The sequence below is a fragment of the Diabrotica undecimpunctata genome, chromosome 2 (genome assembly GCF_040954645.1).
Source record: "Diabrotica undecimpunctata isolate CICGRU chromosome 2, icDiaUnde3, whole genome shotgun sequence".
Classification (NCBI taxonomy): domain Eukaryota; kingdom Metazoa; phylum Arthropoda; class Insecta; order Coleoptera; family Chrysomelidae; genus Diabrotica; species Diabrotica undecimpunctata.
In genome coordinates, this window is record NC_092804.1 from 78956601 (window position 1) to 78970084 (window position 13484).

Genomic DNA, 13484 nt, shown 5'->3' on the forward strand with positions numbered 1-13484 from the left:
ATATATATATATATATATATATATATATATATATATATATATATATATATATATATATATATATATATTGCTTCCAGAATATCCAATAATACCTAACAAATTCAGACCGTAGTGATAAAATTTAAAATCGTATCCAACGCTGAAAGTTGAGAACTGCATCATGAGGGTATGTACACCGGTTGCTCCTTCTAAAAGAATAATAATCTCAAACATTTTCCCTTGTATACCACACGATCTTGTGGAGGATGCTAATTTTTTAACAAACAAAAGTTAAAGTTAAGTTGCTACAAATAGAAAAACATCTGCATCACTTTCTCTTCAAAACGGTCCAACACAAGGTTCAGTTCTAAGCACTACCTTGTTTCTTCTCAGTATAAATGACATGGGTACCTTCGCTCCTCTCCCAGTAAAATATGTGACATATGCGGACGACCTTACCATATTTTGTCAGGAAAAAGTCACTAAAACTACATGTTCTTTACTTCAGAACGTATTAGATAGGATTTATAATTTGTCGACAGACGTTGGTTTCAAATTTTTACCCTCCAAATCTAGAGCTATCCAATTTAATAAAAGATATAGTTGCTATTCTCCTGTTATTTACCTAAACGGAATCCCACTCAAACTTGTTGACCAACAAAAATTTTTAGGAGTTACTTTTGGCACACGACTTACATGGATATATCACATTGAAACACTAAAAGCAACTATTAAACAGAATACATATTTTAAAAACTCTAGCCCATCACCAATGGGGAGCTGAAGAAAAAATCTTATTAATAATCTATAGAGCTCTTATTCACTCCAGATTAGATTATGACAGCATGTCAAATCTCTTAATCCAATAGAAACGACCTCTTTACGTACATGTCTCGGTGCACTTAGAAGCTACGGTGATGCATGCTGCTGAAAATTTTAAGCTATTTGACTATGTGAAGGTAGTAGGTGACGCTATTGGTCCTAAATATTCATATTTTGCTTCCAGAATATCCAATAATCGAATCTGTATATACCTAACAAATTCAGACCTTAGTGATAACCTTTTAAAATCGTATCCAACGCTGACAGTTGGGAACTCCATCATGAAGGTACGTAGACTGGTTTCTCCTTCTAAAAGAATAATAATCTCAAATATTTCCCCTTGCATTCCTCGCGATCTTGTGGAGGATGCTATCAAAAATCTTGGTTTCCAACTGGCATCTCGAGTTTCATTTTTAAGAGCAGGAATACCAGGTGACGAATATTCCCATATTTTAAGATTTAGGCACAGGTATATATCTTCACATGTCAAGACAACTTGGAACTCCAAACCTCTTTAGTAATAGAACAAAATGGAATGTTTTATCTACAAGCAAAGCGGACACATTGCCTCAAACTGTCCGAATCCGTCCGATAACAATCGACGCTACAACAATCAACAAAATATCGAAGACTGCAATGTGGAACCTACTCAAAACAAGACGGAACTAGATTAGCCAATTGCACCTCCCCCCTCTACAACTAAACAGGAATACTTCAAGTTTAAACCAGTTCTACCGATAGTAACTAAAGAACTAGTTTTGATATGATGCCTCTCCCTAAAATAATAACTAAAAAACCAAAAAAAGCGAAGGGTGAGTTCTCCATCACAAAACCCTTTCATTGAAACTGCAACAATCTATTAAAGATATGAACTATCAGTCTCCCGAAATATTTTGCATTCCTTCCGATAACAACATGATTAAATTTATAGAAAATACTTAATAACTCGCTTAACCAAAAAACTTAATAATAAATTAAACATTGACTTAGACGAAACCGAAAACTAGCTGATCTCTAATATCTCACAAGAACCGAGCGATGATGATTACCATTCTGATGCTTCTGAAATATCCCAAAAATCGTCCCATTGATGTTAACATTATCAATCACTTCATCTTCACGCTAATCCAGTGGTTTTATCCTCGCCTAGAACATCTGCAATTTCTTATATCTGATCACTCTCCCCATTTCCTTTGTTTAAGAAACCAAGTTTACCACTGCTCATAATCCTTCCTTAAAAAAATTTGTTGGTTACAACTACATCATAACTAGTTATTTACGTGCAAGTGGCAGAACTTAAACCTTAGAAACTCTACATATTTTCATTTACAATCCGAAACATTTTCTCCATAAACTTGGGTTTTTGTCATCACAAAATCACTCCTCCCCTCTACTGGAGCACTCTTTAAGATTTATATGGTAGTACCTAATCACTTTTCGATTCTTATTTTTAATAGTTCACTCAAAACCAACTATGTTCATGAAAAATGGAAAATTTCTCAAGCAAACTGGAATTCCTTTAGTGAAACTCTTAGGGACTTATTGAGAATCTATAGAGTTCTTATTCGCTCCAGATTAGATTATGACAGCATTCTCTTCATGACCACCTGCAACACTTATCTCTAATCTCTTAATTCAATACAAACGACCTCTTTGCGTATATGTATAGGTGCATTTAGATTTAGTCTCGCTGAAAGCATGTGCATTGAACTTTCTTCTCATTGAACTTGCTTCTACTTTCTTCTTATCAAAGAAACCTCAGGTTTCTTATACCAAACTAATCAATATTATTCATTATGTTCCTGAAAATAGAGACAGCTCTGTGTACCCTCTTTCACAATTAGTAAAACTTTTATTAGCAGATATAGACCTGACAATAACCACCCCCATTAGTTCCTCATATATTTTTGCATGGACCAAAAAGCTACTACCTATTTTCAACACTAGCCTAACTCGACGTAAAAAAGAAGAAACTTCTAGCCGACTTATCAGACAATTATTTCAAGAAGCAAAAAATACCAAACAATACAATCAAATTCTTTACACCGACGCCTCAAAAAATGGAGAAAATACTGGCTGCGCTGTCTGTACCGAAAACACAACTTTAGCTGGACACCAACTCCCAGCCACTTGTAGTATTAATGCTGCAGAATTATATGGAATTCTTAAAAGTAATTTGTGAATAAGAGTTTAAAAGTGGAAGCAGTAGGAGTGCTGATTCATAGAAGTGTGCAGTATTTGAGTTTTGGAGTATTTTTAAGTACAAATAGATTTATCACTCATTAGTAGAACCATAGCCAAAGATATTTTGGCAGCCAAAAAGATATAGGAAGGATTGTTACAACATTTGATTCCGTGTAAGCAGTACAACGGAAGGAATTTTAGCTAAAGCTTTTAACAAAAGAACATCGGGGGCATTTTAGAATTGAAATAATTGAAAGTTAATGGGTTGTCAAGACAATATTCCAAAGGTATAAGTACTATACACTCCACTACTGTAGTGAAGTGACTAGTGAGTGTAGTAGTGTCTGGGGGCTCGGGAGACTGAGATCTCGGAAGCCCTGAAGAAGACATCAGAGTGGTTGTCGAAAGCTCGGCCCAATGGATATCGACGCGGTTCAACCCGGAAGACTGGTAAGTTTAATATAAATTTTTATAATAGTATTAATCTTAGCTCTAAGTTTAAGCATTATATTGTACTAAGAGCGGAAATATTTCTATATATATATATATATATATATATATATATATATATATATATATATCATCATCATCATTGGTGCTACAGCCCTATAAAAGAGCCTCGACCTTCCCAAGTCTATTACGCCAGTCAGTTCTATCCATTGCCAACTGTTGCCAGTTTGCTGGGCCTATTTGTCTACCATCCTCATCTACACCATCCCTCCATCTGAGTTTTGGTCTACCCCTTTTTCTACTTCCCACAGGTTGTGACATAAGGATTCTTCTAGGAGGGTTGTTCTGCTGTGATCTTGCCAGATGTCCTGCCCATCTTAGTCTTCCTATTTTTATAAAGGATACTACGTCTTTACCACCAAATATATGTTTATATCTGTGATATATCTCGTAGTTGTACCTCCTTCTCCAAACACCATTTTCACAGATGCCACCAAATATTCTTCTCAGGATCCTTCGTTCAAATATAAGCAGGAGATTTTCATCTGCCTTGGAAATGGTCCATGCCTCCGACCCATATGTCAACACTGGTTGTATAAGGGTTTTGTATATGGTTATTTTTGTTTTTTGGCTTAAGTTTCTGCTTCTCATATGTCTACTCAGTCCAAAATAGCATTTGTTTGCTAGGATTATTCTTCGCTTGATTTCTTTCGTCATGACGTTCTCCTTGGTGATCAGGGAGCCTAAGTATGTGAATTTGTCCACCACTTCAAAGGTAGAATTATCAACCGTGAATTGGTGGCCGATGTTTCTGGCTCTATTGTTGGGTGTTGATGCCATTATCTTAGTTTTATTTTCATTTACTTGCAGGCCCATATTTTTTGAGGCGTGTGACAAGGTGGTATACATTTCTTCTAGCTTGCGTGTTGTGCGGGCAACTAGATCAACATCATCTGCATATGCCAAAATTTGGGATGATTTATTAAAAATGTTTCCTCTGCTGTCTATTTGGGCATCCCTGACTGCCTTTTCCAAAGCTATGTTGAAAAGGAGACACGCCAGCGCATCTCCCTGTCGCAGCCCAACATGCGTTTCAAATGCTTGTGATTGTTCGCCCTGTATTTGGACTTTGCAAACAACTTTACGCATTGTAGCCTTAACCAATCTTATCAGTTTATCGGGGATGTGGAATTCATCCATGGCTTCATACAATTTATTTCTTAGGACACTATCATAGGCCGATTTAAAATCTACGAAAAGATGGTATGTGTCGATATTAAATTCATTGGTTCTTTCCAGTATTTGCCTTAGCACAAAGATCTGGTCTGTTGTTGATCGACCAGGCCTAAAACCACTTTGATATTCGCCAAGAAGCTCCTCTGAATATTCACTCAGGCGACCATATAAAATACTCAAAAATATTTTGTACGCTGTATTAAGGAGGGTTATTCCCCTATAGTTTCTACATTCTAATTCATCGCCCTTTTTGTGTAGCGGGCAAACGATCCCAATACACCACTCTTCTGGGATTTGTTCCTCATTCCAGGCTCTCAGTATGATTTTATATATATGATTAGTCAGAGTAGCACCTCCACATTTAATAAGTTCCGCGGGTATACCATCACTTCCTGGAGATTTATTATTTTTTAGGTGTTTTATTGCATCCCGTACTTCCTGAATTGATGGAGGCTCCAATGGTGTATTGTTGTTTGCTCCTGGGGGTGGTTGATTTGGATCTTCTACTTCGATAGTAAGCAGTTCTTTATAGTGTTTCACCCACCTTTTCAATACTTCTTCTTTTGTATTGAGTATATGCCCCTCCTTATCCTTATATAGTCCGATCCTTGGTCCGATATATATATATATATATATATATATATATATATATATATATATATATATATATATATATATATATATAATCCTCATCATTATCATTCTCAGCATATCTACCATATCTACCAATTATTCATTCATTAATTCATTCTTCATATCTGCCCACGATTGTCTAAAATTCGCTTTTCTGTGCCATGTTGTACCGGCTTGTTTTCTTATGTCATAAGGAGCCAGATTTATGTATTAATTGTACCAGTTATACATACTCGTCTACTGTCTCAAGTGCAGTGTTGTTTATTATTACATCTTATGTATCAGGGGCTTTGTATAGTTCGCTGTAGAATTTAATCACGAGTTGTATTACATTTTTGTCTGTAATTCTGGTGTTCTCGTTTGTTAGAGCAACGATTTGCTTCTTTTCAATGATTAATGATTTTCTTGTTTTCTTATAGTTTTTCCTGTTTTCGATCGCATTTTCTACCAGTCTTTTATTGTATTTTCTTATGTCTTTGTTAATACTTTTCCTTATTGTCTTATAAAGTTCAGTGTATTGTATTCTCTGTATGTTACTACTAACTTTCATTTCCCTTCTTTGTTTTAGCATTATATTAGTTTTATCAGACAGTTTACTTTACTATCTTCATTTTGTTGTTGCGGGCCTCCGATTTCTTTGGCACTATCAAGAATGATTTCCATTAATTGAAAGCTGTCGATTTGATCATGTAATCTATTATCAATTGTCCTTTGGTAGTGATCTAAGTTTTCTTTTTGATTGTTAATATTTATACCGGTTACTCTTGGTTTTTTGATTAATGTTATTCTTTCTAGTTTCAGATCTAGAACAATTTTTGCTCTGATTAGTCTATGGTCGCTGCCTGTTTGAAACCATGATACAAATACAATCTTGTATCTTTATATCATGGTTTGAAACTTATTTATTACACTGACATCTTTTATTGTAGCAATCTTGTCGGTTAGAATGAAGTGAATTTCGTTCTTAGTGATTCCATTTGGTGCTACCCAAGTCCATTTTCTGGTCGATTGTTTCTTAAAGAATGTATTTGCAATTGGCATGTTTTGGTAGTATGCAAACCGAACCAGTCTGTCTCCCCTCTCATTTCTATCACCGACTCCATACTTACCTATATAATGATTAACCTAATAATGACTTGTTCTTTGTCGTTTCTCTTTCCCACTTTGGCATTAAAGTCACCAATTAAATACTAAATGACTTCTATATATATATATATATATATATATATATATATATATATATATATATATATATATATATATATATATATATTTGAAATTTCCGCGGAAGTTATATGTGCTTTCTGTAGTTTTCCGAGTTTGACTCCGCGTTGAATAATTTTGGTTTTGATAAAAACCATTATTTTGGCAACGTTTCGGCAAGGTCGCACTTGCCATTGTCAAGTCAAATAATGGTTTTTATCAAAACCAAAATTATTCAACGCGGAGTCAAACCTGGAAAAGTACAGAAAGCATATATATATATATATATATATATATATATATATATATATATATATATATATATTTATATATATATATATATATATTTATATACATATATATATATATATATATATATATATATATATATATATATATATATATATATATATATATATATATATATATATATATAATATGTGCATCTAACGAGCCCAAAAAAAAATGATCGAAGATTACGCATTCTTGCTACAGCATAGAAGCTTACAAAAACTAACAAACTTATGAACTATAAAGGACAATCTTTCCCATATCAGTTGGCCCAACGTTAGATTGATAAGAAAATTAAATTTTAGAGAACAAAAATAAAAGCGCAACGTAAATTTAAGAAGTTTTAATGCATCGAACAACATTTTTGAATTTTCTTATTATAGAAAATATTTTATAACGTAATGAAAACTATTGATTAAACAGAATAATACTAAATTTAAAAAACGCATAGAATATGTTATATTAACAAAAAAAATGTGAAAGTTTACCGCTGAGTTACATCCCCTTTATTTTTAATGACATCCACAATTATTCGAGGTATAGTTTTTACCAAGTTCAGACAAAATTCTAATGTAAACGAATCCCATATTTCTTGCAACTTTTCCTTCAATTCGTTGACGGACCTGGCAGGACGTTTTCTCAAAGCTTTTTTTATTTCGCTCCACAAAGTCTCTATCGGTGATAAGACTGGACTGTTAGAAACCCATTACAGAGTGGTATGCCATGGTCTTCAATCTATTTTAAATTTCCAATGTTCGGTTATTTTAATTTTTCGTACATTTCTAGGTTTTGTGACGACCGAATTTGTAGTTTTGTAGCTTCCGACTATATTTCTTACACTATAGCGTGAGAATTGTAATATATTCGAGATTTCCGAATTGGATTTTCCAGAATTAAAAAACCTAATAATGATTAAACAAATTTTCTCATCGATAACTTTACCTCGATCACAAACAATCACATACAATCCACAAACGATAAAAAGCTTTACAATACTACAAAATACATTTGAGAGTAACTGACAATATTATATTTTTGATGTCATTTTTCCATAGCTACCCCTGGATTTAACGTTATTATGAAAAAATCAACGTATGTTGACATAAGTGAATGCATAGTCAGGGTTCAGTGATTTTTTATTGTTGATAATAAATAAAAAACCATAAGAGTAATGTTTTTAATAAATATTAATAAAAATGCCATATTAATTAATATGGGAACTTATAAAAAAAATGCAGAGTATAATTTGTTTATGGTAATCGACTTAAACTGCAAATTCCATAGGTGGGCCAACTGATATGTATGCACTGTAAAGATGATATTCTGATATACACAAATAAAATTTACACTATACTTACTTGCAACACTGCTAATGTGAAACAGACTGCTCCGATGTCTACAGCATGAGCTTTAACCCATTTCCCAAACGCTGTCTCACAGCCGATATTATAGGGAGATGTGGTGGTGGGGTTACTTTGTGAAATATCTCGTCGTCTCCTACGTGCTGCTAAAATTTGAAAAAGTCTCTATAAAATATTGATAAATAATAATATAGTAACAATATATATTTATGTATATATATATATATATATATATATATATATATATATATATACAAAAGGCTATGATGACAATGACAGGTCACGCTGTAATTCCGGCCAAATAACGGAAATATGAACTACCATTATTATCATATTTTGTTCTTGAAACGATACGTTTAATTAATAATAATATTTTTAAGGTAATTTATTCTAAAATAATTTAACTTTACGTTAGTTAAGATTTAAAAACCTAGCGCCATCTAGGAAAGAAAATCTAAACTGCCGACATCTGACATTTCATTCATATTTTGTACTTGAAACGATACGTTTAATTAATAATACTAATTACATATTCATTAATAATTAATTTTAATAATATTTTTAAGGTAGAATTTAATACAAAATATTTAAAGAAATCTTATTGAATTAATTTTTTCGAAAGTTGCTAAACATATAGGTTACTGTAATTGTAGGGTAAGATCAATGACGTATAATATATTATATTTATTATATGTCACTAGGTAAGATAAACATACACTTACTATAACAATAAAATGACGTTTAACAAACGTCAACGCTTTACCAAAATAAAATAAAATAACAACTAAATAAGATTAAATAAAATTAAATAAAGGTAAATGGAATTAAATAAAATTAAATTTAGTTAAACAGAATTGTCCAGAATTAAATAATTTTTTGAGCTTTTTGTGGTGGGGATAGAATATGTTGTGTTTGGTCCGATTGAGGCGTGTGATACGTTAAATGAAAGGGAACGATATCACGAATATATTAAGATAGAAAAAATAAACACAGCGACTACCAAAAGGGCACTACACAGTATCTTCATTATTATTGAACGTATAGCCACATAAGAGGTATCACAGAGCACCATAGATAAAAATAGATTTTCTATGAGACAAATTTTGATTTATTGACTTAAAGAAAGCCTTTGGCTGAATACAAAATAATCAACTGATGGAATCCTAACATGCGACACAACACATGAAAGGAAAGGATATAACGAATTATGATAAAAAAAATAAACAAGGCGACTGCCAGAAGGGCACTACACAGTATCTTCATTATTAATGAACGTATAGCAACATACGAGATATCGTAGGGCACTATAAATAAAAATAGATTTACTATAAAACAAATTTTGATTTATTGATTTAAAGAAGGCTGAATACAAAATAAACAACTGATCGAATCCTAACACGCGACATAGCGAATGAAAGAAGAGGATATAACGAATATATTCAGATACAAAAAACAAACAAGGCGACTATCAAAAGGGCACTACACAGTATCTTCATTATTAATGAACGTATAGCAACATACGGGATGTCATAGGGCACTATAGATAAAATAGATATACTATAAGACAAATTTTGATTTATTGACTTAAAAAAGGCCTCTGGCTGTATACAAAATAGACAACTAATCGAATCCTAATATGGCAAAAAAACAAGCAAGGCAACTACTAAAGGACACTACACAGTATCTACATTATTAATGAATGTATAGCGACATAGGAGATATCATAGGGCACTATGGATAAAAATAGATTTACCATTAGACAAATTTTGATTTATTGACTTACAGAAGGCCTCAGGCTGAGGACAAAATAAACAACTGATCGAATCCAAACATGCGACATAGCAAATAAAAGCGGAGAATATAACGAATATATTTAGATAGAAAAAACAAACAAAGAGACTACCAATAATCTTCGTTATTATTGAACGTATAGCGACATATCACATAAATAGACAGGTATATTCGCTTTATTTAAAAAGGGCGTCTGACTGATTACAAAATAAACAACTAGCCTAATACTAGCATATGACACATCAAATCAAACGACGTGAGACGTATACTACATATAATGTATATAGAGTGCCATTAATTAATATATATATATATATATATATATATATATATATATATATATATATATATATATATACATATATATATATATATATATATATATATATATATATACATATATATATATATATATATATATATATATATATATATATATATATATATATATATATACATACAGGGTATAGTAAAAAAAACCATAATGTCAAGTCAGAAGTGCATCAGCTCATACTTTATATTTACTTGGATTATATGCAAAAAGTTTGGTATTTTAAAAATTAAATGACTGTAGATGACAATTGATTCTATCCCCCACTACAAATTTATTAGTGTATATATATTTAAACTTAGAGCTAAGATTAATACTATTATAAAAATTAATATTAAACTCACCAGTATTCCGGGTTAAACCGCGTCAATATCCATTTTGCCGAGCTTTCGACATCCTCTCTGATGTCTTCTTCAGGGCTTCCGAGGTCTCAGTCTCCCGAGCCCCCAGACACTACTACACTCACTAGTCACTTCTAGTTCACTCACTAGTTCACTACTACGACTGGGACCAGGGGACGGTTCATTTATACCGTCGATGGTGACGTTGCCTAGGTGGGGGTTAGGGTGGGGATTGGCGCGAGAGTTGGCGCGAACATTTCCGACAGTGGGATTTTGATTCGTGTAGAAGGTAACCGTATGGCGTCATCTCTTTTATTAAGGCAATTTGGTCTTTTTTCTATTTCTATGGCTTCTCGGATAATTCTTGGTTTATAAAAGCGGATGGGGGCTATGGTGCTGGAGTTTTCAAAATCAATTTTGTGACCTGTATGAAGATGGTGTTGACCGAGAGCTGAAATTGAATCGGAATTGCGAACAGAAATGGAATGTTCATAAATCTATTTTGAATTCTACGATTTGTTTGGCCTATATAGGATCGGGGACAGTCTGCACAAGGAATTTCATAAACTCCGTGCTGTTCATTTGGAATATTGTCTTTGATTAATCGGACAAGAGATGAAAGTTTTTGTTGGGGGTAAATATTGTTTTTATTCCTCTTGGTTTAAGAATTTTGTCGATTTTGTCAGTGACACCTTTGATGTAAGGAAGAAAAGCTTTCGTATGATAAGGGTCTGAGTCTTTGGATTGAGATTGAGTGGGAGATTGATGTTTGTGGATGCTCCTATTGATGTGATTTTCGCGGTAACCGTTTTGGATGAGGGCTTGTTTTAAACAAGAAAGCTCAGCGGATCTACTTGAATCGTCGGTAAGGCGTATTGATCTGGTTACAAGGGTATTCATGACTGAATTAATTTGTGAAGGTGTGAGAGTTGGCATGCAACTAACGATTGGTATGTGTGGGTTTTCGATAGACAGAGTAATGAAAACCTTGGGATTGGTGTTTCTTTTGTGACCTAGAAGTGACTAGTGAGTGTAGTAGTGTCTGGGGGCTCGGGAGACTGAGACCTCGGAAGCCCTGAAGAAGACATCAGAGAGGATGTCGAAAGCTCGGCAAAATGGATATCGACGCGGTTTAACCCGGAAGACTGGTGAGTTTAATATTAATTTTTATAATAGTATTAATCTTAGCTCTAAGTTTAATTGTACCAACCGCGGAAATCTTTCCGAACACACATATATATATATATATATATATATATATATATATATATATATATATACATTGGTTAGTGATCAGTGTGGTAGTGTTTGGGGGCCCGAGAGACTGAGACCTCGGAATCCCTGAAAAGACATCGAAGAGGATGTCGAAAGCGCGGCGCAATGATAATCGACGCGGTTCAACCCGGAAGACTATTGAGTTTAATATTAATTCCTGTAAATAGTAAAATATTAAATTTAGCTCTAGGTATATATATATATATATATATATATATATATATATATATATATATATATATATATATATACAAGGTGCGGCATTAGTGCGAGGAAGTCCAATTTCTCATTTGTCGTAGGAGATACGAAAAAAAAATATTTATGTAAAAGTTAAAAAGCAGATAGGACCATACCCTAAAAACATTTTCAAATATATAGTGCCACCCATTACGACGGGGTGGAACAAACATCTTTTTTAATGGACTTTAACACACTGCATATTTTTACCTTTTTGGACTCCTATTCTCCTTTTTTGAATATAAGGTTTGGCATTAATATACGAGTAATTTAAAAGCTAATTACGTTTTTTATTAATTTCTTAGCAAAATTAACACCTTGTAGAATTGTAGAGATTTGGTATCGAAAAATATGTTTATGTTTAGAAAATTTTTAATCTAGTCTATTACTGTCTAAAATTATTAGTATAGTTGTGAGTCAAACAAGATAAGATTTGTTCAACAGATGAAAAAGCTTAAGCGATAGCCCAGAGAGCTGGCAAACTCGGGGACACAATATAAAAACGAACACATAAAAGACTATATCTTCCGAGCCAATAAAGAAGCATGTATAAGAAACGAGAACAGAGGCAACCACGGTCACAGACCCTGTCTCTGGCACAAATAAGTCTCAATGATCCCTATCAGGGTCCTAGGCGAACCTTCAGCACAATAAAGCAGCTTCCGCAAAACTTACTGTTAATATGGAAGGGGTTCGATGTCACCTTGATACAAGAGCCTTGGATGTACCAAATAAAAGGTCTAAAAAGGCTAAATAAAAGGTCAATCGGATGTTGGTGAAGAGCCTATTTATAAAAAGTTTGCCGAAGTCCGGCGGATTTCTAAAATAATAGTAGTTAATGGAAAAAGTAAAATAAGTCAAATGCTTCCAGGGAAAAAAAGGTGATTTATTGGTGTAAGCGGATGACATATAAATATGTAAATGGATTTATTTATTAACAATATGTCTCATTTGAGATCGATGTTGGATATTATTTTTTTGTTCTATTCATAAATCAAGGTATAACGGGAAAATTATAAATTATATCGATTTTACAGATGAATAATAACTATTAATTATAAACATAAGTTAAATAAATATTTATAATTTGTTAATATGCTTATTAAATACTCTTAAATACTTACGAGTATCATTTGAGACGGGAGGCATATTGGTAGTTGAACCTAAAATAAATAAAAGCAACTGAAGAAAAAAATGTTACAAGAATATTGCATAACTATTAATTTTAATTTGTTTTGAAAAATAAAAAAAGACTTAATTAACTAACATAAACCAATAGGAACGTTGTAATTGGATTGATAATTCTTAGGGTATGCGTGTAAAAAATATTTAAAAATACTCTCAATATTT

The 13484-nt window shown here is 32.7% G+C and overlaps 1 protein-coding gene across 3 annotated transcripts in view; it reads right to left on the minus strand.

Moving 5' to 3' along the window:
* Positions 1 to 13484, minus strand: part of LOC140434685 (CD63 antigen-like) — a 194036-nt gene that overhangs the window by 15398 nt on the left and 165154 nt on the right. For all 3 annotated transcript variants that reach the window (XM_072523122.1, XM_072523121.1, XM_072523120.1), the window contains 2 exons: positions 13259 to 13297; positions 8157 to 8305 (listed from right to left, as the gene is read on the minus strand). In XM_072523122.1, coding sequence (XP_072379223.1) covers positions 8157 to 8305; positions 13259 to 13297 — 188 coding nt within the window. The remainder of the gene's footprint in view (positions 1 to 8156; positions 8306 to 13258; positions 13298 to 13484) is intronic.